The sequence below is a fragment of the Carassius carassius genome, chromosome 42 (genome assembly GCF_963082965.1).
Source record: "Carassius carassius chromosome 42, fCarCar2.1, whole genome shotgun sequence".
NCBI classification, from domain to species: domain Eukaryota; kingdom Metazoa; phylum Chordata; class Actinopteri; order Cypriniformes; family Cyprinidae; genus Carassius; species Carassius carassius.
Window position 1 is genome coordinate 24,332,354 of NC_081796.1, and position 27,199 is coordinate 24,359,552.

General features: G+C 37.0%; 1 protein-coding gene across 3 annotated transcripts; it reads right to left on the bottom strand.

Moving 5' to 3' along the window:
• Positions 1–91: 91 nt before the first annotated feature.
• LOC132124307 (guanine nucleotide-binding protein G(olf) subunit alpha-like) lies at positions 92–27,106 on the bottom strand. Of its 3 annotated transcripts, none has more exons than XM_059535282.1 (12): positions 26,404–27,106; positions 20,328–20,400; positions 19,433–19,487; positions 19,214–19,333; positions 16,612–16,709; positions 6,716–6,770; positions 6,538–6,611; positions 6,365–6,423; positions 5,835–5,955; positions 5,598–5,728; positions 5,296–5,363; positions 92–1,894 (listed from the first exon to the last, which is right to left on the bottom strand). In XM_059535282.1, exons 1-12 carry the CDS (start codon positions 26,879–26,881, stop codon positions 1,748–1,750), a joined length of 1,479 nt encoding a protein of 492 aa, XP_059391265.1. In that variant the 5' UTR covers positions 26,882–27,106; the 3' UTR covers positions 92–1,747. The 3 variants fall into 3 exon arrangements, with proteins under 3 accessions (XP_059391265.1, XP_059391266.1, XP_059391267.1); XM_059535283.1 differs by lacking the exon at positions 26,404–27,106 and adding an exon at positions 20,575–21,110; XM_059535284.1 differs by lacking the exons at positions 16,612–16,709; positions 19,214–19,333; positions 19,433–19,487; positions 20,328–20,400; positions 26,404–27,106 and adding an exon at positions 13,772–13,953.
• Positions 27,107–27,199: the final 93 nt, after the last annotated feature.

Genomic DNA, 27,199 nt, shown 5'->3' on the forward strand with positions numbered 1-27,199 from the left:
TAACATTGATATTAAAGAAATTATAGTAAAAAAAACAACAACTTTCAGTCTGTATGGTGTATGGTGAAAATCGTTGGACACGCACAGTTGCTTTCAATATTGCACTCTCATTTATTCATTTCACTCTAGACATGCTTACCTATGTGTGTAAGTACACATCTTCACTGTATACATACAAAAGTATGTATATGCCAACACACACATAATTAAACATGTAGAATTGTACATATATATTTATATAGACCTATAAATTTACATGTACACACATTTATAAAAGAGTGCACACAATGCACTCTTGCACACACACACGCGCGCACACACACAAAACAAATTTCATGCGTCTGTGGCTCAATGTTTGTCTCCTGTACGTAAACACACACGCACTCACAGACACAAACTTGGATATATTTCTCAGACATACTTCATATCCAAAAGAGTCTCTGAAAACAACACCAGGTTGTGATTTTGGACACTTCAACTTTTTTTTCTCTCTTTCTGTTTTTAAAGCTGAGAATTGAAAGTAAATGGAAAACGAAAACAAGAAGAAAGGCATGGTGCTGTTTCGTCTGATCATAACCGCAGGTAAGGGGGTCAATTTGCATAATGTATACAGGTTAAGATTTTTCTTTCCTATATATATTTTTTTTTATAAAGAACTTTTTCTCTTTTTATATAAACAAAGCAGAAAAACAAACAAATAACCGAAAAAAAGAAACTAAACTCTACAGAGTAGGTCCCCATCCACAGTCCCTTCTGCTGACGGGGGTGACATCAAGCTGTACAGCGCAGTCAAAAACATATGTATCAGCTTCATTTACAGGTACAGCCATAATCAAGGCACAAAGATCTACAAGTAGATTTTTTTACTCTCTTTCAATAAAGTTGTATAAAATAATATAACATTTTATAGCCTGTACAGGAAAGCAAAAAATAAAAATTCACCCTTGCACAGTCTTTACAAGTTAAGAAACTAAAATAAAAAACGGGGCGTTTCTATTCGCAGATGTTTCGCCATCATGTTCCCAAAACCAAACCAAGTCTTCAGCAATGTTCCCATAGCCCCTCCTCCTCCTCACCTGTTCATAGAGCCCCTCCTCCTCATTTCAAAGGCTCCGCCTCTTTCACATAAAAAGGGCGTGGCCACTCCCGCCATCCTCTGACCTGGCCACAGCCCTAATTGGGACAGAAATTCATGATGTGATGCTACATTGTGTGTCCATCTTTGTAAAGAAAAACGTCAGTCAAAACCTGATGGAAAAGTGCATTACTTCACTTCGCTTTCCCAGTGTTCGACAACCCGAGGCCCGCCTCCCCATCCCCGCTTCTGTCCACAGGCGATCTTCAGTGTTCGGAAAAAAAAAGAGCAGCAGAGAGCCCTGTAGGCCAGAAGATCAAGGTTCGAGGTGTGAGACTAGGATTCCTGGAGGTCACAAGGTGATGTGATCTTCATAATCTGGCAGGCCCCAGCACGTATACATATATACACGATGATATCATTTTTTATTTGAATAAAAAATAAGGAGGTAGCCAGAGGCTTCATGGAATGGCAAAAATAAAGGCAATCCAAATAACAATGAGTGGGGGGGAGGGAACCCAGCGAGCCTCTTGTTCCCCGAATCATGAGTTAAAATTAAACACCTAAAAACCGAAGGGTGGTGCGCCAAACGTCAGTAGTATTCGTCTGCGGTTTTGGCCTCGTGAGGGCAGGGGGAGTTTGGAGACACGTTCATAAAGAGTCAAAGTGAGATCACAAGAGTTCGTACTGCCGCAGGTGCATTCTCTGGATGATGTCTCTGCAGTCGTTGAAGACCCGGCGGATGTTTTCCGTGTCCACTGCACATGTGAAATGGGGGTAACAGTAGTGACGGCCGTCTCCGCTTTCTGTACTGATCCTCTGGGAAAAGAATTCAGAAGGGATTTCAAATGATTACAACCATTTTTTGATGATTAATCACATACTTTTTGTAGGTAAAATTCATTTAAGAAACAAATAGATCTTCTTTTTCAGATTCTTTTTTAAGGCTAAACAAGGTTTAAATGACAGTGTCTATGCAGCCAATATCCTGCCGTCTTTAAAGTCTGAATTGAGTGTAATGAGTTTTTTTTTTAAAGGTACATGAAATAACGCCACACCAAACATTCTTTATCAGTTTTGGCTGATTTTACTTCAAACAAAATATATACAGTGACTAAAGTTATCATTGTGATTGATAAATCCTTAATAATATTGAACAATTTAACTCTGATGTTTTAACACACACACACACACATATATAGATATATATGTGTATATGTGTGTGTTCCTGGGCCTTGAACGTGGTAGTTCCCTTGCTGTCTATGCAGGGTGAGAAAGCTCTCGGATTTCATCAAAAATATCTTAATTTGTGATCTGAAGATGAACGAAGGTCTTAAGGGTTTGGAACGACATGAAGGTGATTAATTAAAGACTATGTGGCATTATTTCCCTGTCAAATGTCGAGAGCGCATTATCGTAGCGTAAAAGTACATTAATATAATGTGCGAGCGCGAATCTCTCTGCTCGCGCGTGGAATATAATGTGCCGGAGCGCGAATCTCTCTGTTCGCGCGCGGAATATAATGTGCCCGAACGCGAATCTCTCTGCTCGCGCGCGGAATATAATGTGCAGAACGCGAATCTCTCTGTTCGCGAGCGGAATATAATGTGCCCGAGCGCGAATCTCTCTGTTCGCGTGCGGAATATAATGTGCCCGAACGCGAATCTCTCTGCTCGCGCGCGGAATATAATGTGCAGAACGCGAATCTCTCTGCTCGGGCGCGGAATATAGTGTGCAGAGCGCGAATCTCTCTGCTCGCGCGCGGAATATAGTGTGCCCGAGCGCGAATCTCTCTGCTCGCGCGCAGAATATAGTGTGCCCGAGCGCGAATCTCTCTGCTCGCGCGCGGAATATAGTGTGCCCGAGCGCGAATCTCTCTGCGCGGCGGAATATAATGTGCCCGAGCGCGAATCTCTCTGCTCGCGCGCGGAATATAATGTGCAGAGCGCGAATCTCTCTGCGCGGCGGAATATAATGTGCCCGAGCGCGAATCTCTCTGCTCGCGCGCGGAATATAATGTGCAGAGCGCGAATCTCTCTGCTCGCGCGGGGAAGATAATGTGCAGAGCGCGAATCTCTCTGCTCGCGCGCGGAATATAATGTGCAGAGCGCGAATCTCTCTCCTCGAGCATGGAGTATAATGTGCAGAGCGAGAATCTCTCTCCTCGAGCATGGAATATAATGTGCCCGAGCACGAATCTCTCTACTCGCGCGCGCTCTCAGATACACGTTGCTCTTGTAAGAATTTTCTCTGGGCTCGCTCAGAGAGTATGCCTGCACTTAAAACGTGTTCAGTGCAATCGCGAATCTCTCCTCTTCGCTTAAAGTAAGCGTGTACGTGCTTAGACTGTGTCCCGTGCGTTCGCGCATGGCCAAGTACTCTTCTCTTCGATTTCTTTCTCTTTGCTCTTGGCATAAACGCTGTCAAAACTGCAACAACCAATCAGAAATAGGCTTCAACGACTGATCAATGAAAATGCGACATCGCACATGGAATCTTATTGGTTGATACTGAACCGCACATGGAACACATGGAATAAGTTCACTGAATTTCAATCAAGACGAGCTGAGATGGATCCGCCGAATCAACGATCTTAGGTAACCAGTTTTATTTGTTTTGATGTTAAATATGTCAAATGTATCTTAGAAAAGTCTGGGAAGAGGGCGATTGGATTGTTTTACATATTTACAGATGTTAGACATCTAATATAACAGTTACAAATGGTATTTCTTACAATGAATAACAAAATTCCAGAACTACTAGTAATTGTCAGGTTTAAAGACACTATAATGATCAGGGCTGGATTTCCCGATAACGTTGTCTCTTAGCGTGCTACAAAGACTCTAAAGGTACATCTTAAATGAAGATATACCTTTTCTAGACGTGTTCCCCGAACTGCTTAAAGGGATATTCACCCAAAAATGAAAATTATTAAAGTGATAATTTACTCCCCCTCAAGTAGTTTCAAACTAGTATGAATTTTTTGATCTGCTGAATACAAAGGAATATATTTGGAAGAATGTCAGTAATTAAACAGAATGTCAGTACCCCATCACCACCACCACGTGCTACTATTAGAATAGAAAAAATTAGATATCTGTGTATGAAATATGACAAGCGTTGAGCGCGTTTGTCTTTGGTTCAGTGCAAAAGCACATTTGAATTTAGCAGTGAATCTTTGATTTATTCTTTGCCATAATCCTAATTGAACACTGGGTGTGTTACAGCTTCAGAATTATTTGTATATATCAACAGTGATACGGTATATCTAAGACTGGTCCAGACCAACCTTACTAACGAATGACTTACAGAAGTTATACTTAACTAAGAACGTTTCGGAAAACACATATTAACGTTAGATACAGCTTTAGCTTAAGGTATAATTTAAAAACCACGAAGAGTTAAGAAGGTTTCGGGAAATCCAGCCCTGTAACATTTCCTTTCAAATAACTTTAGAGTCTGGAGTACTAATGTTTACAATACATATTGTGCAGATAGACAGTCTAGGTAATTTATATGTAAAATAATCCAATTGTCCTCTTCCCAGACATTTCTAAGATACATCTGACATATTTAACATCAAAACAAATAAAACTGGTTACTTGAGATCGCCGATTCGGCGGATCCATCTCGGCTCGTCTTGATTGAACTTCAGTGAACTTACTCCATGTGTTCCATGTGCGGTTCAGTATCAACCAAAGAGAAAGAAATCGAAGAGAAGAGTACTTGGCCATGCGCGAACGCACGGGACACAGTCTAAGCACGTACACGCTTACTTTAAGCGAAGAGGAGAGATTTGCGATTGCACTGAACATGTTTTAAGTGCAGGCATACTCTCTGAGCGAGCCCAGTTCCCGCACGCGAGCAGAGAGATTCGCGCTCCGCACATTACATTATTGTACTTTCACGCTACAATAATGCGCTCTCGACATTTGACAGGGAAATAACTATCCATTTAATGCTGAAAAATAAGCACATGGTAAATATGAATTGTTTAGAGAGGCACAGGATGGCGCTAATTATTAGTTTACTTATTTAAACAGAGTAAATATTGGTCAAAAATGTTGGTAATATCAATTATTGGTCAATAGCTAGTCTAAAAATTACCCATCAAAAGGGTTTTTCTCCATCATTTCATAAGAGAGAAGGAAAAATCACAACTAAATGAAGCGGTCTAAACCCTGTGTTTAATCTGTGTGTTTCAAAAAGACAATACTTACCAAAAACTCGTCCCGAATGAAATACTTGGCTCTTGTCACTCTGGGGTCTTCACCGGGTTCAGAAGTTACTGAAAGATAGAACAAGCTCGATAGATTAACATACACTGACCTGCACATGAATCCAGTTCACAAAACTACATGATCTTGGTTTTTACCAATCTGAATCTCCGGTTCAACTCAATAACAGATACAAGTCACACAAACAAGTCATCTTTTTATCAACTAACTACTAAAACTTTAGGACTACACTATTTGAGTACTACTGGGTCTTGATTGGTGTGTGTCTGGGTGAAAAGCCTAACCTTTATCAGGCAAGGTGTATGAAGCATATTCAGGGAAATAATCTTCAATTTTGGATTTCCCAGCTAATACTTTCTCTGCCAGCATGTCTTGTTTGTTTAGGAACAATATGACAGAAATTGTCCGCAACCATCTGTGAAAAGAAGAAATAAAGACCCGACAGAGACAGGGGTCAGTAAAGCTTGTGCTTACACTCAAAAACAAGTTATATGCTAGGAAGAAGAAAATAAAGGCATCACCTGTTGTTCCAGATACTGCGAAAAAGAGCAAGTGCTTCCCGTAGCCTGTTTGTGTTGCTGTCTTCCCTTAAGACCATGTTATAGCTGCTGCTCGCTACCACAAAGATGATCGCTGTGACGTCTGCAAATCAGCACCACATTGGTGGAATCAGTGTGTTTTCTTATTTTCTGATATGTTACTTAAAATCTATTCATCCTAACGTTGTTTCTTTCTTCTTTACAAACTAAGATATTCTGAAGAATGTTGGTAGCCAAACAGTTGACGGTAACCTCTGACTTCCACAGTATGGAAAAAAATACTATTGAAGTCAATGGCTACCGGTAACTGTTGAGTTACTCACATTCTTCGAAATATCTTCTTTTGTGTTCAGCAGAAGAAACTCATACAGGTTTGGAATGACATGAGGCTGAGTAAATGATAACACTAATTTATCACTTTTAAGTAGGAGATGAGATTGTTAAAGGTCACACATCAAAACGTGTTTAACATTCATGTGTCTCACAAAGATTCATTCACAAACTCAATTTACCATTAAAACACTGAATCCATTTTTTCCTTTCGTCTCTCTGACCTCCCACATCAAACATACTGAAAGAGAAGAACAGAGACATGAGGCTGTAGAAGGATGTGAAATGTGTCCCTCTAGTGGACATGTGAAGACATTACAAACAGCAACACAACTGCAGTAAATACAGGACTCACTGAAAGTTAACTTTGTCAACTTGAAATCGTGTCTCAAAAATCCCTGATGTTAACACTCTGCAGCGAAGCAAGTCCTGAAAGAAGAACGATTGAGTGAAAGTGTGTTAGAGGAAACAGTTTATGAAAATAAACATCTCAACGCATGCAGTCTCTAATCTAGAGAAAGCTGAAACAGTACCTGGTCTGTTGGAGTATAGTCGCTTTGCCTCACTGCATCAATCCGGTCAAGGAAGCTGTAAAGGCAAAAATGAAGAAGAGCATGAAGAAAAAGCAAATATATATAAAAGTGTCATTATACAATCTCTCTTTTTTATCATTTACTTTTTCTTTTTTTTTTAAATCTTTCACATTTCACAATTATTTTAAATATCTTATTTATATTTACTGACAACTTTGATCAATTGAATGCATCCTTACTGCATTTCTTTCACACACACACACACACACACAAAACTAATAAAATAAATAAAAATAATTTCTTCGTGACCCCAAACACAACATACCAACACCAAGAATCTTAAACTAAAAAGCACCTTTAAATCTGCTTCATTGTCTCTCAAATGTGACTTTTACTTTCATCATATCAGACTTTTTTTCATTAAAAATGGCAACAACTATCAATAAACAGCCACCGCTCTTATTCCAACAATGCTCCTTTGAAGGTCTAGATACCTGTTGCTGTATCAGATATATTCACAGAAGCTGAAAGAACCCCTGAAAGCATCCCTACAGCAAGTATGTTAGATAACAAGCCCATGTCTTTCTCTTACTTCCCTGCAGAAAGGCAGAATATGAGCCCAACACTCTGTGACAATCATGTGATTTTAGTGCTATCAGCACTAACAGAGACTAATATAGACTCATCCCACAAGCTTGTGACAATCTGTAATGACATTTATCCCCCAAAAAAGATTAAATAATAAAGGGAAAATAGGTTTAGGTGGAGATCTCTTGCTTTTAATTTATATGTGATATCGAAGCATTTCTTTCAGATGTGAAGTATAATATAGTATGATTATGAATTAATGATCAGGTCATTACTTTCTAACACAATTTAGTCAGTCATAATATATATGAAAGAATACTTTTATTCATCAAGGATGCATTAAACTGACCAAAAGTGACAGTAAAGACATTTATAATGTTACAAAAGATTTCGATTTCAAAGACATGCTGTTGTTCTGAACTTTCCGTTCATCAAAGAATCGTGAAAATGTATCACGGCATAACTGTTTTCAGCATTAATAATAAAAAAATAATGTTTTAATTAGCAGCAAATCAGCATATTAGAATGATATCTGAAGATCATGTGACACTGAAGACTGGAGGAATGATGCTGAAAATACAGCGTTGGATCACAGAAATAAATCAAATGTTAAAATTTATTAAAATAGAGTAAATAAACAATAAATTATAATTTAAAATAATATTATTTAAAAATATTTTATATTATTTTAAATTGCAATAATATTTCACAATATCACTTTTTAAATCCTCGGTGCACATAAGAGACTTAATTTAAAAATATATTTAAAATAAATAAATTACATTCTTGCCATTAAATAATACATTCCAATTATTGATTTCAAATTAACCTGATTATATTATCTTAAATAAAACCTTGGGTGAATGTTTTCCATACTTTATTTTTGTTTTATGTGGTGAGGAGCGATGAGTCCAGGTTCTAATCTGACCTAACAGAACATTGTATATTTTATATCAGGAGCAGAGACCCATTTCTTTACATTTTGTTTTGTGGTTTCATTAGAACAGACAGCGATGCATGGAGTAAAAAACAACATACTGGAACAAGAACACTGTCTGCGAACTCACTGTCTTCATTTGAACATCATTGCATTTAAAAACTGATAACAACCAGTCAGCAAAACATTACAAAGCACAAAATCCAGCACTAGATCTCCACTCATAATAGACACACTGAATGACAACAACTTCTGCTTGTCAGCTGCAGATGCTCAGGGCTGTGTATTGCCAAGAATCTGGCGATACGATATGTATCACGATACATGGGTTGCAATACGATATATTCCGATACACTGCGATACTATAAGCAAGGCGGTATATTGGGATATTTCTTATTTTAGGAATAGTATATATTGTAAGGAAAGCGGTCATTAAAAACACCACCATATGCAAACCTTAGCATTAATAAATAAATAAAAATCAGTCCCTGTAACATTCAATGTTATTAAACCACTTTTTGTGCAGTATCAGTAAAGGGGGATAAATTAAAGTGCTTGCAGGATCCTTTAATAAAATAAAACAATATAAAACAATAAAAGCATAATCTGAAAAACCAAGCCTTATGCATTATAAAGAATAATATTCTGAACAGGGATGGTTTTCTGAACATTTTACTATTGGTTTTATATTATAATGTCACGTAGTTAAATTGTTTAATTAATTTAAATGGTTAATTGTTTAATTTTTTCCCCCTAGAAATTAAGCCTTGTGCAACGTAAGGGGCATAGATTTATGACTATCTCAGTTAGTTTGGGCTCAAAACATAACAGCCACAAAGAGTTTGATTGGCAAAAAACAAAACAAATGTCTAATGAATGTCAAAAATGTCAAACTAAATGAAAACCGCGAAACAAGCACTGCACCAACTGCATAAAACGGCCCTAAATGAGAGAAAGTCAAGCGTCAGTGCAACAGTTCCGCAGTGGACATCATCACAAAAGCCTAAATGATGGCACACTTCAGCTTTGTAAAAAATCTTTCACCCTCCATTACCAGCAGCGAACAACATTAACGCTAACATTAGTAGCGTGCTCTAATAGTAATACTAGTATTTCCTGTCACTCAGGATTTGTACAGAGATAAAGACTGTCTTCTAGCGGTTGGGAAATAAACTTGAAATGAAACAATTGCCATGAATCTTGTATGATTTTTTTTTTTTAATATATCGATATTACATTTTTGAGAATCGATACAGTATCGCCAAACAAAGTATCGCGATACTCACGTGTATCGATATTTTCTTACACCCCTAGGCCTTCTTCTGTATCAAACACATCTTTGGCATGAGCTGATTCATAAAGCATACATAAAACTGTTGCATCTCTATATACTGTACCTACATTTCACTGAGCATGTTAATGCATTTCCAATGTTGACCCCAGATGTCTGCTCGGCTGTATTGAACCTCCCTAACGAACTACAATACAGTGATCTCTCTGAGAATCAACCAAAACTACCTTTCTCTCAATGTGAGCAGAGCACTCAAAAACACTGGCTACTGTATACATCTCATGAGTATATAAATAGCTCTTTACCAGCATCGGACGGGCTGAGGAGGTGTTTGTGTGACAGGCTGTCTATCTGCCATCAAGGATACGTACAGTATTGACAAGATGTGTGCAGCAAGCCCCCACCTCCGTCTTGTGCCGTTTTGCACGTATTAAATGTTGTACGTATAGGATCAGTGTCAACACAAAGGTTGAAGAAGAACAATCCAAACAAATTCCACTGGTTGATTTAGGCAGAACAAAAACAGCACGGCAACTAAAACATTCCATGACTAAGAACTAATCAAGATACATTGAACTTCATCACAGTAAAGCGAAACTAAAACCCTTTTTATTTGTTTAAACAAAAGTATTACATTTGTTATATATTAGGGATGCACCGAATATTCGGCCACCGAAAATTTTCGGCCGAAAATGGCCAAAAAGTGCATTTTCGGTTTTCGGCCGAAACACTTTTATTACCGAAACAACACGGCCGAAATGTTATGATGACGCAAACAGAAACCGCGACCTGCACGTGCACCTGCATAGCGCAGACCACGAGCTCCCCGCGTCATTCACTTCACACCAGTGGGTCTTAATAGAGAACATTCTCTCTATTCTTATTCCTTTATTCGCAGCACTAAAGCGTCTCCTAACAAAGAGATTGAGACGGACCACGAAGTGAAAACAAAGAAAAGTACAGTCTTATAGAGTCTGTTAGCACACGTCTCACTGAGATCTTTTCGGATCCTCCGCACTTCATCGCGAATGTGCTTGATCCGCGTTATAAAGACCATTACTTGGACGCGGAAATATGGCAGAGCACACGAGAAATGCTCCAGGCCGCGCTGGATGCGGAGAACCCGCGTGGAGACGGAGAAGCGCCAAGCGCAGGAGACTGAGATCAGAGCGCAAAAAAAAAAAGACTCGTCTCTGCATATATAATACACACACATATACATATACATGCATAATATCAGATTGTAGCCATATTTCTGCTAGATTTTTTGCTAGATTTCTGCTTTAATTTGATAAAAATGTTTATTTATGCCCTGGCCCTATTTAAATACACTCTCTCAAATATTTCTCAAATGTCAGGCAGATGACAAGCTCAACTGCTCAACAGCTAGATGGTTATCTGTCTGAAGTCCCCATCCCCAGAAGTGATAACAGTCTTGCCTACTGGAGAAGTAATGCACTTTCTAGTACTACAGAGAAAAATTTCAAATGCTCTTCACCTAAATGCACTTTTTATGAGAGAACAGTTAATTTTAAAACCTTTCTGCAGGCCAGTAGGCCTGTACATTATTATTTAATATACAGATGAGTGGGATTAAATTTTAGTTTGAATTTTATTTTATACTGTGCATTGTTGCAATGTGCTTAATAAATATTTGTAATTATGCATTTTTATGTTTTTTTATAATTTATGTAATTGTAATTATCTTTGAAACTTTAATATTAATTTATGCAATTGCAATGTTTTAATTTTAGTAAAGTTAGTACACGGTCATAGCAATAAATGCAATGGTACTAATAATTGGGATAATTTCTTTCGGTGTTTCGGTTTCGGTTTTCGGCCTTGGTTTTCTCTTTTTCGGTTTTCGGTTTCGGCCAAGAATTTTCATTTCGGTGCATCCCTATTATATATTATATAGTAATTTTATATAACATACATGTGACCACAAAACCAGTCTTAACATTTACATTGATGTATGATTTATTAAGAGCAGGCAATATTTGGCCGAGATAAACTATTTGAAAATCTGGAATCTGAGGGTGTTAAAAACAACTCAATATTGAGAAAATCGCCTTTGAAGTTGTCCAAATGAATTCTTACCAATGCATATTACTAATCAAAAATTACGTTTTGATACATTTACAGTAGAAATTATCTTCATGGAACGTGATCTTTACTTAAAATCCTAATGATTTTTGGCATAAAAGAAAAATCGATAATTTTGACCCATACAAGACTGGTTTTGTGCTCCAGGGTCACATATATTGTAAAAGTTTTTACACAATAATATACTGGCTTAACCAATCAGATTCTAGACATTATTATCAATTATCCAATTTACAATAGTTCTCTTAATTTGTGTGTGTTCATTTACATGTTTTTATTTCATCTCCCTTGGTTGCTCTTATGCTGAAAATAACATCTCTCACGCTTTTAATCCGATTTATCATCCTGGCTTTTCCGAGTCTGGAGAATGTTCAGTACCACAGATGAGATATAAGATAAGATAAGATAATCATGCCCAGATTGTACTCGGTGGGTGCTTTGTTCGCTGTTTAGGAACACGAGTTGGATTCTAGACCAGAAAGCAGGGAAATTGTCCCTGGAGTCATTCCAAAACCAGTAAATCCAGTTCACACACTGAAGAATATGGGAATGTTTCACGTTTCACATGTCCTATTGAGTGCAATGGCTCTGCAGCCGGTGCTAAACCACTGAATTAGACTGAGAAAGCTATTTGGAGCTTGCATTACTCCTGTTATATACAAAACCTCTTTTAAGTCACAAACTTTTAAAGTTACAGATTTCAACTTTTGAAAAATTTTGACAGAGGACTGTCAGTTCAGAGTCTGACAAGAATGGAAAAACTTTTGAATTTTGTCTAAGACTTTTTCAATTTTCTAGTCTGCATTAGGTTTGGACTTGTAACTCTTAAAAAAAAATCTTAATGTTTGCTTTAACTTTAATGCAACTCATTCTGCATATACCCACACACTCTGCATTTTTGAGTCTGAGCTGTGAGAATCCCTGCATCTGAGTCTGCAGGCATGAAATGAAACTAAAAAAGGCAAATTTGACAGTACAGATCACAGGGTCTCGCTTAGGACCAGGATCAGGTTTCAGTTTAATGCTCATGCATGCATACGTACATATATCAGAGTATTGCTTTTCACTTGTTGCAACGATTTAATTGCACTTTAAATGGAAAGCCCAAACTATTAATGAAAGGCATAAATTCCTGTAGGTGCTAGCAATGCATGATCATGAAAATGCACGACCTAAAAAAATTTAATAAGTAAAGTTTTTCATGTGTCAAATGCATACATGTAAATTAATTAAAATATAATTTAACAATGCAAATGATAATTAGTTTTATATTCTTTGTAGTGTTAAGTCTTTAGTTTGAATTAATTGAAAATGAGTCACATCATGTCATTGTTTTTCAGCAAAAAAAAAAAAAAAATCAAACTATATTTTCACAAAATAAAAATGTTGCTTGAATAATTCTACTATCAAAGAGACCAGAGGGGAAAAAAGTAAAAAAAAATTATAATAATACTATATAAAATAATCAGGGAGACCAGAGGGGGAAAAAACATAATAATACTAAACCTTATTGTAGACATTAACCTCAATGTAACCTACACTTACAGAATTATGTATAGAAATAATTTTCGAAAATAAATTGCTAGTAAATTTCATAAATGATTACAAAGAATCAACAAGCAACACTCAATTAAATGTGAAATTCTAAAATGAAAGACCTAAGTACAAGGTATTTTCTTGTAAAACATACTTCAATAAGTTATACTTCTTTGTTTTATTTACAACTTTGAAAAATAATTTACATTGAAGTTACATACTTGCCACAAGATATCTGTCTGTTGTAAATCATATTAAAAACCTGTATTTAATATAATGCCATGATGGTTTAATAATCACTTTTGGTTTTCGGAGGTTTGAGCGGTTGTGCTGTGCTATTTTTAGCGAAATGCTGGCAAACTCTCCAAACAGAAACCCGACATGCTAAAAATGTAATTCATAATCAGTTGCTATTTTTATCAACTGCACGTGTGCGTGTTTGTTTGTGTATCTATGTAAGAAAAAAGAAGAGCGAGAGGAAGGAAGAGTGAGCGAGAGCGAGCGCACCACTGTATATCAGTGAATGTGTATTCACTTCAAGCACTTCTGAGTTCTGATATGCATAACCACACACACACAGGCCCTTTCTGCGCCTCACCTTCTCTTTCTGACCTTCCTTTGTTTACGCGCATTGCCGGGATACTCCCTTTGATTCGGCAGCGCGCGCACACACACGTGACACCCTCCACCAGTGAGTGCTCTGCAGTCTGTGCTATTAATAGCTTCTGCTTGCCCCGGCTGCGCTGTTCCTTTACATAAGCACTGGCGGAGGGAGGAGGGGGACAGACAGCCCAACCACAACCTCTATACAGCCGGGCCTGCAGAACCAGCGCCACACACAACTGGGATCTCTCTCTCTGTGTCTCTCACTCGGACTGCTGTTTTCACTGTTTCTGTAGAAGTGTCCTCTATCACAACAGCACGGTCTCAGGCTCACCGACCCACTTCCGTACAAACACGTAATTGTGTGACATTAATATATAATCCGTTTTCTTTGAGGCCCATAACAGGCATGCAATAGGTAACAGAAACGAACACAGACAGACCACGCAATCGTGTAATGATCTCACAGGTCAAAGGGCAGTCGCTCGATCAAACCCTCACATCACATATTACACAGAAGTAGAGTATTGAAGGTATTATAAATAGCTACAATATAAAAAATTTTTTATGACACTTATGAAGTGTTACTTCCTGGTTGAGTTACGAAATGTAATTTACAAACAATAAAAAATCCTTCGTAAAAGAAGTATAGACTATTAAACATATCTGTGTGTGTGTGTGTATATATTTTTAGTCTCAGTAGTGAATCATTTAATAATATTTTTTTAACCAAATGTACTGTATATCAATTATGTTTCATGAAGGTATGTTTTCATAAAATAAAACAAATAAACAGTTTCCCATCTTTTTTATGTTATGTTTTGATGCCTGATTTCACTGTTTAAATGCAACTGTATGCAATAATAATAAAAAAATTTAATTTATTCGAACATTTATTACAATACTAATATTTGTGTTTTAAGTTTTTTTTTTCAACAGTTGAACTAATACTTATTTTGATGGAAAAGGGCAGGAAGCCCTTAAAGCGTCTCTTTTGTTGATAAGTGCTTATAAATAGTGAAGAGACATGTGTTCCACAGTGCACATTAAAGTAACTTAAAGCAGATGTAAAGATGGAGTATGTGGAGCACTATTTCCAGCAAATCATCTCTGCTTAAGTATCATAACCTTTAACCCTTTTAAGTCATATTGCAATTTCGGTTTCATTCCAGTTAACTGTGCAGCCCTAACACAAAATCTTGTGGGGGAGATCGAACACCACTAACTATAACTTTCAAAAAAATAAAGAATAAATAAACCTGAATTCAAGTAGATTTATCTGAAAACTTTCTCAAATACCGTCCACTCCTGATAACAGCAAACACATTTGAGCAGACACGGATTTGAAATTGTATAACAGAGGAATTCTCAGTATTGTAAAAGTCTTCCACAAAGAACAAGCCTGTATTGAGAGCAGCCGGGTGTCTGTATGATCCTCGGAGTATCTCTGGGCCGTTTCTGACTGAGAGACAACAGTCGCCATTATTTGTCAGGCACTGCACTAGCTGGTGATGCTATCTGTGTCTTACCAAGCGGCTGACCAACTCCCATGACCTGACCATCCTCCTCCTGCTTTCATACCTGACACATGGCCACTGTTACACAGGAGAAGCTCCAGCACTGGCCTAAAAAAGCCACCAGTGGACAATAACTGACTGTTTGTGTACCTACAATCTCCAGATGCAAAGAACCTTCTATATATATTTAACCTGTTTCTAGTGGGTTGCCTGAATGTCTTAAGGAAGCGCTGAATAAACCGGCTGGTTTCCAGTTCATCTGAGCCTGATCAGACACGTTCCTTCAAAGGATGTGCAAAACTACATATTTTCAAAACAGACTAGTTGTTTAGTTGCCTGAACTGGTTTCAGGTTTACCTGACCCTGATTTACAGATGCATCTAACATCTAAAGCACAGTGACTTCAAACCAAGTTCTTTTTTAAAACTAGTTTGCCTTACTAATCAACTAGACGGTTGATGGGTAACTAATCCAAATCAGTGCCACAATAAACTCCTGTTCAAAAATTTGAGGTTAGTATATTTTTAGTACATCTTTTATTCAGCAAGGATGCATTAAATGCATAAAAACTGACAGTAATGTTACAAAAGATTTATATTTCAAAGAAATGCTGTTCTTTTGAACTTTCTTTTTATCAAAGAATCCTAAAAAAAGAATGCATCACATTTTCCACAAAAATATTAAGCAGCACAACTGTTTCCAAGATAATAAATGTTTCTTGAGCAGCAAATCAGCATATTAGAATGAATTCTGAAGGATCATGTGACACTGAAGACTGGAGTAATGATGCTGAATATTCAGCTGTGCATCACAGGAATAAATTACTCTTAAAATATATTAAAATAGAAACAAGTTATTTTGAATTGTAATAATATTTCACAGTATTGCTGCTTTTACTCTATTTTTGATCAAAGAATGCAGCCTTGACGAGCACAAGAGACTTCTGTAAAAAAAAAATATATATATATATATATATATATATACATGCCCATGCAGGTCCAGCTGTGTTCACTGAACATAGATTCACACTATAACAGCTGCACAATTAAGCTATTCTGTTGGAAACATCAGTAAATTCAAATGACTAACCACTAAACAGTGCAAACAAATATGCAACCTATTATAATAACTATCAGCAGGGGAATACAATACGCTTTTGTCTAATTCTTAAATACATTTTTTTTGGTAGCTGCAACTTAAGCGAGAAGCAACTCTTAAAAACCTGATACAAGTCGAATTATGGCAGTTCACAAAACCAAACGTAAAGTCGCCATCATAACACAGATACCAGGTAAAGTCCAAACAAACTTATACTTACTAATGCGCACAGTCGATTAGTTGATATTCGTTGGAGCGCTCATAACATGCCTTAACGCCTTCATCATCCCAGAGCTTCTTCGCATGATCGAAAAACTCCTGTGGAGAATACAAACATCTTTAAAACAACAATTTCTCACAAATGTAGAGCACTTGCATGCCAAAATGATTGAATTTAAATAGCGCTAGCAATCATTTTTACGGTACAAAGCTGTCAATTTTATGGTACTCTAAGGAACAAACCATACCATATTTACTCCCAAACAGTAAATATCCAAGATGCAGATGAGTTTGTTTCTTCAGAAATGTAGCATTACATCACTTGTTCCTCAATGAATCCTCTGTGGCGAATGGGTGCCGTCAGAATTAGAGACCAAACAGATGATAAAAACATCACAGATAATCCACAATCAATCCACACCACTCCAGTCCATCAGTTTGGACTCTCATTCTGACGGCACCCATTCACTGCAGAGTATCCATTGGTCAGCAAGTGATGTAATGCTAAATGATAAAGAAACAATCTCATCTACATCCTGGATGGCCTGAGAGGTGAATACATTTTAAATACAAATTGTTATTTTTGGGTGAAATATTCCTTTAAGATCAACCAATAATACATGTCAGCAATCATTATTGCATCTATCACCTGTTTAACCTAAGAGTAAACCACAAATTACTCACTAAATAAGAAGTGAACGTTCTGGATTTTCCAGTATTGGCAATCCAACCGTACGAAAATTCTAAAATTGATGATTTCATGTGTGAGAAAAGATCTGCCATTAATTAATTAAAGAGAAATCCAGGAGCTGAAAGAAGATCTGTGGTCTAAAACTGTCTAATTACAGATCTCCATTTCAGCGGAAACCACACCGTCTGAAAATAGTCTGAAAACACAGAGCCAACATTTGTGCAACCAAAAGTCAAGACATCTGCCATATCACTGTCCAACTTTTCCAAAAAGACATTAAATGTGCTAGAATACCACAACAAAATAATAATAGCATAACTGACCCCGCTGCACACTGTTTAATGCCAACCAAACAAAATGTAAGCCCAGCAGAAACATATGCTAAGCTAACAGACAGAATCAGCACGACAGAGAACTTCTACGGTTTAGAACTAGTGTCAGTTTTAGTTTGATTCAGCCTGATCAGATGGAATTCTACTTATTCCACTGAAAATTCCCCTGGACAACCCAATTCCAAAGTTTTCACTTGATACTCTGAAACAAGCAAAGCTGAGAAAAGGACACTGACAATTTATCCATGACTTCAGTGTCTTCTAGTGACTGGCACAAATATCAGTTTCAGTAAGCATATGTCAACCTGGGGATAAAACACACAGCTACTTTAAGAAACACAAAATGTCTAAATTACAACAACTGAAAACTTTCATTCACTGAAAAATGCAACTATATGTGACCCTGGACCACAAAACCAGTCATAAATTGAGATTTATATATTACCTGACAGATGAATAAATAATCTTTCCATTGATGTATGGTTTATTAAGATCAGACAATATTTGGCCAAGATACAACTTTTTGAAAAATGCAAAAAAATCTAAACACTAAAAAAAAAATCACCTTTAAAGTTGTCTAAATTAATTTTAGCAATGCATATTCCTAATCAAAAATTGAGTTTTTATACATTTACGGTAGGAAATGTACAAAATACCTTCATGAAACATGATCTTTACTGAATATCCTAATGATTTTTGGTGTAAAAGAAAAATAATAATTTTGACCCATACAATGTTTTTTTGGCTATTGCTATAAATATACCCCAGTGACTTGTGCTCCAGGGTCACATATTTGTATCTTTGTCCTGAATTACACTCAGTCAACTGACAACTAAAGCAATTGATACAAATTAATTTAATCGTATAACCTTCTCTGTTCGTGGATTAGTCAAAGTCTCCTGGATTAGTCAATCTGGAGATTAAATACTACATGAACACAAAATATCTCACAAAAACCTATAATTTAACATAACCTAATGTGCTAGCAAACCACAGATGCAACAGCAATATATGACAAAGTACAAACAGAACATAAGCTATCATATACCAACATGCTAAACATATTACAATATGCAAAATGTAAAAAAAAACAGTATTTTACTACTTTTTAATATAATTACAATATTTTAACTACTGTCAAAAATGTATAAATATACACTAAACATTAAAAATGAAAACAAATCTACATGATAATCGAGCATGTCTGTAATGTCTTTTATGTTTTAGGTGTTTGCTAGAAATGCTAGAACTCTATCCCATACTGCTGATAAAATTAAAGCCTAATTTTTATTCTCACTGTAGAAAATTGTAAAATCTACCGCCCATTAAACTGCAGAGTCAAAAAACAACAAAGCAGTCAGTATCTGCATTCCCACAAAGTAACTTTCGTCAGTAACATTCAGTTAGTAGAAGGTACTTCTCCTCAAGTACATGATTTAAAAAGACCCTGCAACAATTTGTATTTTCAGAAATCAAAAGACTCATATAAAAACTTCTCGGTAAGCAGTTCAAAAACGCTTACACAGATTCAAATGTCATTCAAAGCATCTTGAGTAAATTCTGAAAACGAGGCTCCTTACCTGTGTGTAATCAAAGTCAGAGAGCGGCGCTATGCTTTTGATATAGTCGATCCTAAACTGGTCCTCTGGATTGGCGAGCGGGACGGGTGGTATTAAAGTGCTCATTGCAGACACTATGGTCTAGAAATAAAAAACAAAGAGTTATGAGCCAGGAGACCGAGATTAGATCTAGAAAAAAACTTGTAGAAACTAAATCAGGAATGAGAACGGCTCACTCACCACGATGGCGTCCTTCACATTTTTGCGAATGTCTTGAATTTTCTGTTTCTTTTCCCTGTATGGGGAAACATTTAAATCTGATTAAAAGACAGAAAATATTTTCTAAAATAAATAAACTGCAAGACTGAATTTCAATAATTTCAATAAACTGAATTTCAAATTTCCTACTACTGGTATGTATATAATTTTTGTCATTAGTCCTAATTTAATCACCCTCATGTCATTCCAGTTTTTTTCTTCTGTGGAACACAAAATGAGATATTTCAGAGAATCTTCACTCAGCTCTCTTCCACACAGTGACAGCTCAAAACGACCACAACTGTCAAGCTCTCAAAATGACACAAACTATATAATTTGCGAACCATATTCCAAGCCTCGCCAAAGCCAAAACTTGACGTGTCATGAAACCGAGAATGAAATTTGAGAGCTAGAGTGAACGGAAAGGCCTTAAGTAACTAAAGATTTGAATGTCAGCCTCTTCCTGGCGCAAACCTAACATATGACTTCAGAAGACTTGAAAAATGTAATGCACGAGTCATATGAACTACTTTTACGGTGCTCTCTTATCAACATAAAAGTAGTTTGGAGCTAGACACAGTTGCACAGAATATCTAGATATGTTATATCAGGATGCAAAAACTTTGAGAGGCCTGATGAACATTCAGTCTGTGACTCTGTGATCTTAGGCACTTCTCACTCATGCTTTACTTGCGTACAGATTCTGTATGAGCACATAACAGTAATGTTGCAGTGAAGCACTAGCTGTTAGCATGTAGTGCTACATCACAATCTGCTTCAGCATGTATGAGGGTATCCTTCGCCATGCCGAGGCTGAAGACAGGGCCCAGCCCTTACATGCACATATGTGACATCAGTACAGTAAACAGATACTCACTCCGCATTAAACCCGTTGACGTGAAGAATTCTCATCTGCTTCACAATAGTGCTTTTCCCCGATTCCCCAGCACCTAGGAAGCAAACACAGCCGTGTGAATACATGCAAAGTCTCCCAGATAGTACTTCAGATATCATGGTGTGTGTTCTTCATATGTACAATCCAACATGCCAGACTGAGCTGTCAAACACGGTGCGTTTGAAAACAGCCTCGGATGTTGGAAATAACGCCTCGAGTCTCCTCTTACCCAACAACAACAGTCGATGTGTGGCTTTATAAGCCTGTCTCTCTTTTTGCAACTGTTTCTCTATTTTCTTGTTGGCCTCTCGCTGTGTTTTCTCGTCGATGCGCTGGTCTTCGGTTTTACTGCCCCCCAAACACCCCATCTTACTCCCTCGAAGCCAATCTGCGCGCTGATCTTATGAACGATCAATCCAATTCCAAATTGAGAAAATTATCCACAATAGACAGGGAAAAGGGTTTTGTTTCTCCTCCCTGCTACAACGTCTCAAGCAGCCCGGGCGTCATTCAGGCGATGGGATTGATGAAACCGATCACATTTCGGTCAGTAAGGTGCGATAAGAACTTGCGTCTGGATCTGGGGGTCTCTGTGAGCCCCTCACAGGCGCTCTTCCCTTCTCTTCTGTTCTCTCGCCCTCTCTGTATTTTTCTGTGTGATATTCTCTGCCTGTATCTCTGCTGTAGTCTGTAACTCAGCACTGCCTCTGTCGGTCACACCTGGCAATGGCCGTTAAGAACCAGGAAAACTGTTACAAAGTATCGCTGACGGACGAGATCGAACGTTTCGACGTAACAACTTGAGGAAAGAATGTTACACTGTAAAGTGTAGCGAATGTGACATTGTAGCAGCTGAATGGCTGGGTCTCAAAGTCTGTCAGGTTTATACTGAGGGGAAAAAACATCTTAAACCGGTCTAAGCTGGTTTTGCAGGTCTTAAATGGTTTAAGGTCTCTCAGCCTGACAAACTGAAAGTTGTCCCTCTAAATCCAGCCGACCAGACTACTGACTGGGAGCTTTGTTCTGTTATTATACCGACTATTTTAGCACACTATTTAGCACACTAAAGTTCTCATATTTTATACTTAAGAACACATGACTTTCACTTCTCATAACACGTCTATAAATAGCTTTTAAATTCATGTAAACTGACGGGTGTTTTGTTAAACATTTAAAGGGATAGTTCACCCAAAATTGAAAATTCTGTCATAATTTACTCAGCCTCATTTCGTTCCAAACATGTATGAATTGCTTTCTTATGTTGAACATAAAAGAAGATATTTTGAAGATTGCTGGTAATCAAACAGTTGGTGGTTCCCATTGATTTCCATAATATTTATTTTCCTACTATGGGAACTGTTTGATTAACAGCAATCTTCAAAATATCTTCTTTTATGTTCAACATAAGAAAGCAATTCATACAGGTTTGGAAGGAAATGAAGGTGAGTAAATGATGACAGAATTTTCATTTTTGGGTGAACTGTCCCTTTAATAACTTTGGTAAACCATGAAATATGCACCATCCTTGCATATACATTTAAACATGGTTTCAAATTATGAAGAAAAATGTAAAAGCATTTTTCCAAGCACATCAACTCTTGCATTGAGATACTGTATGCAAGGTCAAAATATATAAGAAATTGTCTCCTAGTGGCTCAAATGGGTATGACAGTATAGAAAACGGATGCATCTGTGGTTTAGGTATTTTAAATGACATTAAGATTTAGAAATGTAGTGTTGTTGTAAATTAATATAACAATATATTTATGCAAATGAGCAAAATTATATAAATGTAGGCAAAAAAAAAAACCCTTCAGGCCCAACTGCTTTAGGTTAGGAAGTCGATAAAATAAGACGACAACATTCCAACATTGCAGAAGCATCATGTGAAGTATTGTTCATACAGAAACCACTCTGTAGAAATTCTATAATATCTCATAATAATTTATGTGTGATAGTTGTGCTCACCTTCAAAGGTCTGAATTGCTGTCTGAATTATTGTTTTCAAAATAATTCACACCTGATATTTATGTAAGCCCTACTTTAACATCTAAAAAAGTTTATATGGATACATATTAAACCAATTTTAATCAAACTCCTCTCATAATCTAGAAGTATTCCAAAACTACAGCAATTTTTGCAGAATTTCGATAGGTACCAATTTGTTTCATTGCACTAAACTAGATGGAAGAGTTTTTGGCAAAACTGTTGATGCTTGTTTTCACTCGAGGAAAAATCTATATGTATGTTTCTGGCCTAAAGCTCAAATCTTTTAAAAGCAACAGACCATATTGCATAATGCTATCATTACAATTAGCTAGCCATATGCAGTTAGAGCCACGCTAAAGCCAAAGTACACATTCAGTAAATGATAAAACTTATTTACAGGGTGACAAAGATCAGTCTACAGACCACATACAATTCACATTGCAATGCTAAAGAAAGGAGAAATACCAACTTGTGTGAAAGCATGACATCCTCTTGTTTTTCCCTGAAAGGATTTCCTACATGGTACAACCATAATCAAACTATTCAACACTTATAGAAGGAGCTAAACAAACGGGTGTCTTCTTTTGGCTATTCATGGGTGAAGCATCCATTACAACAGACAAAACATGTGCTATATTTTAATATATGTAAGTTAAATTAGGCTATTTTTGCCCTTTCATTAAATATAAGCTACAAGTCTTGTTATTTTAATGATAGCCCATGGGCAAAAATACCTGTTACCTCTATTAAAATGAAATGATATTCACTTTAGGCCTGTGTTATCTACTACTTGATATGCCACATATTTAACTAGTTACAGTACAACTTGTACAAAGACATTCCCAAGGATGTGTCATTCTCCTGAACTAAAAATAACTGTACCATAAAGCTTCAAGATAACTCAGCAAGATCCTCAATTGAAGTTAATTTATAAGCCACATCTTGGATGACTTCTCTCTCTTTATAACTCTATTATCAATTTCTAAAAACTGACAACATCTGCAGCCAAATTTTCTTAATCTGCCTTTATGTAATTTCAGTTTCATAACACTGAAGTAAAACCAGACATCCTTAGATTAATACAAGAAAATGAATGTAGAAAAATAAGGTCTGAAATGCCACTCTGTGTTTGTCTCCAGCCAGCTATGCCTGAGTTTAACTGAGTCATGTGCCAGGAAACCATAGCTCCAAAACCATTGCTGGATATTGAATTTGGTAGATCAGACTAGAGGAAGAGTTCACCCAAAATTAGCTGAACATGTATCCTCCTACGGATCCTCTGCAGTGAATGGGTGCTGTCAGAATGAAAGTCCAAACAGCTGATAAAAATAATACAATAATCCACAAGTAATCCACACCACACCAGTCCAGTCCATCAGTTAACATCTTATGAAGCGAAAAGCCGTGTCCAAGTCCTCTATCCATAACACTGCTTTCTCAAGTGAAAAAAGTTGTCTTGTCTGAATCAGGAGAGAAATATGCACATATCAAATACTGTTCTAAAACAGTTCTAAACAAATATTTGGGTGTCTTTTGATGTGAGAGGACCACAGGGGATGGACTTGTTCACTGGAGGAAGCATTATTATGGATTATGGACTGGTATTTTCACCAGAAGCAATGGTTTACAATTAAAACGTCTTGATGTATTTATTTCTTATCAACACAGTTTTTTTCCCGCTTCACAGGATGTTAACTGATGGACTGAAGTGGTGTGGATTACTTGTGGATTATTGTGATGTGTTTATCAGCTGTTTGGGCTCTCATCCTGACGGCACCCATTCACTGCAGAGCATCCATTGGTGAGCATGGGATGCAAATTTCTCCAAATCTGTTCCCATGAAGAAGCAAACTCATCTACATCTTGGTTGGCCTAAGAGTAAATTATTTTTCAGCAAATGTTCATATATTTTGGGGTAAACCATTCCTTTAACAAGGCCTCTGACTTTCTTTATATCAAGTGCATTTTGATTTATCAGCAGAAAAGATTACGTAAAAATTGTAAATTCCCAGTGTGGATTAAGAAGTCAGCAGTTCATCATGTTATAAGTAGCAAAGGACAATAAATGAATGAAATCAAATGACAGGAAGTCTAATACCTTTAGTCTTAATGACTCATGCCTTTGGAAACAGGTATCCACACAAATGGTTTCAGTATACAATCAGCACAGAGACATCACTTAGCAACATAGCACACTTTACAGTCCAGTACTAAAGAAATATCTGAATAACTGATCTTTAGATAAGTTTAGATAAGTTTACAGCATTTAAAACAGCTGTACAGAGTCAAATTTGGTCCTCATATTTAATTTGATACTATTCAGTAATTTTCTGTAAAGTGTTTTTTAAAATCAAATGTGCAAGTGTGTAGTTCAGGTTGTCTAGCTGGTTTCCAGCATTAAACTGAAAGACTATCAGGATGTTTGCGTGAGATCTCAGTGTCCCAGAGGTCAAAGTAATAGACTCTTTTACTATGACTTAGTATCTTATCAAAGCATCATGTCCTGTCTGAAAAACAATATGAGCTCAGTTTTATTTTCTGATATGTCACTCACTTACATCATCACCAGATCCATTCATTGTCTATGGAAAGAGAATAATATACTTTTTAATATTTATTTTACTTTTTTTATATATATATTTAATGGCCCAAGACTGCAAATAATATGTATAAACAGATAACCTCAATTAAAAAGACATATAAAGTATTGCATGCTAAAATAATTTTTCTTAAAGCCTGAACATATGGACGTATTATTATAGAAGTATTCTTAATGCCTTGTAATACATGTAACAATGCATTATATCTTTTATATTTTGTAATAAATAATTGTTACCATGATTATTATTAGGGGTGTGACGAGACACTTATCCCACGAGACGAGACGGGACCCACGACTGGGTTCACGAAAACGAGACAAGATTTTTTGACATTTTTAAAGAAATCCTCAATGATGAAAAACGATTCTGAAAAAAAGGTATTAGAAAACTAAACAAAATAACCTAATTTAGAAGTGGTTCTGACAAAATGTTCATTGCTTAATTCTTTTTAAAAATAAACATTCATTTTAACTAAATGAAAATTTAAAAAAGAAATCAATGAAGGAGTCATTTACCCAATTCATAAAGACGTCTTTCACTACTGGACTCTCCTGAGTGAATGATTCAGGTGTTTATACCCAAACTGTAAACTTTTATCCCAGTACTTGTTGCTTAAATGTCTGTAACACAGAAATAATAAAGTGTTTGACTGTTGCTCTTTCTAGATCAGCAGCAGCGTGAATGATGCATTAACATGGGCACTGGACTGACACTTGTGATGTGAAAGTCATGATAGTTGTCATTCAGGAACAAGATCGTGTGGGTGTTTGAATTGAGATCGAGATCTTTAAATTATTAATTGTTAAGCTCTAATGTAAACACTGTAAAATGTTTTGCAAGGATATCATCAGGTTCTCTGTGGCACGAGATCTCATCACATCCCTAGTTATCATAGGCCTATTTACCTATTATACTTGTAATGCAATGCACTAAAACAAATGGCAAATGCACATCGAATAAATAATAATAATACTAAAATACTAATAAAATATTCATAATGTGCACTATGTTTTTAATTGTAAATTTGACTTTATATTTTCACACATTCAGTTTTATTACTCAAATCTCATTGTTTGGATACTCTTCCACTCTATCCTAATTTATTTTGTCAAAAGAAAAGTATTATTATATTTACTGATATGCAAATATCCATTATTCATAATGTTTTTCTTGTTGTAGTCTAATGATTATTTAGTTATGTGTCGAAAGCAGAAATAAAACCAGCATATTGGTACATGCAAAAATGTAATCATTAAAATAATCATTGATTCATCTCTAAACGTGGAGTAGCTATGATGCGTTATGAATGTAACGTTACTGAGAATATATAAATATTCACCTTTCAAGTATATGCTAGCATACATTTCAGCACAGCTATATAACGTCAGTCCCAACAAAATTTCAATGATACTTCTATGATAATAATAAGAAGAAAGCCACCATACAGTAGGTAGGGCAGCATCACCCACCTAAGAGCAGCAGCCGATGCGTCTGTTTGTATTCCCGTTTGAGTTCCTTCAAGGCCCTGTCAATGTTCTTACTGACTTTCTTGGCCTCCTTCTCGGCCTCCTTCTCCTCCACCACCACCAGTTTATCCCAGTTCTTGTGTTTCTGGACGCTGCTGGGAGTCTGGAGCAGCTGCAGCCTCCTCTTTCCTCCTCCTCCTCCTCCTCCTCCGTTCTGGATGAGCGCTCTGTCCGCGTCTCCACGGCGGAGCTCCCCGGTCGGGATCTTGCCGGCGTCCCCGGCGTGTAAAGGGGAGGTGGATGATGTCTTTCCTCTGTTCCCACCAGAGTCCTCGTCGCGCTGCCTGGAGCCCCGGACGCACGAGGGCATCATCATCATCCCGGAATCCGGAGGCTGGTGATCTGACTCCGAGTTGGCGTTGGAAATGGATCCACTGAGGTCCCCAAACAAGCGGGGACGCAGACTGTAACACAGCCCCATGATGTGGCCAGGCGCTCACTGCTGATGTTTGAGCATAAACACACAACAAACGCTCTATTCCCAGTGATTTAGCGCATCATCACATGAGCTGATAGCACACAGTGCATTTCCTAGCCATGCATAATCCCAAAATGATGCTCTTGTATTTACAAAATGTCATTTTGTGTTTTCTTACAGTCCAACCTACGCGCACTAGTCAGTGATCACCTGACATCTGCCTGCTGACAGTGCAGGCCCACCTTACCGTAAAGAAACCAAAAGCCCAACCACACAAAACCAGTGGACACAAATGGGGTCATCTAGGGGCGTTTCTGTTCA

Excerpts from the sequence above, each read along its gene's own strand:
- LOC132124307 (XM_059535282.1), bottom strand. The coding sequence starts at position 26,881 with ATGGGGCTGTGTTACAGTCTGCGTCCCCGCTTGTTTGGGGACCTCAGT. Across the intron at positions 6,771-16,611 it reads CTAATCGACTGTGCGCATTA|CTTCCTTGACCGGATTGATG; the intron begins GTAAGTATAAGT and ends TTGCCTTTACAG. Across the intron at positions 1,895-5,295 it reads TCATTCGGGACGAGTTTTTG|AGGATCAGTACAGAAAGCGG; the intron begins GTAAGTATTGTC and ends TTCTTTTCCCAG.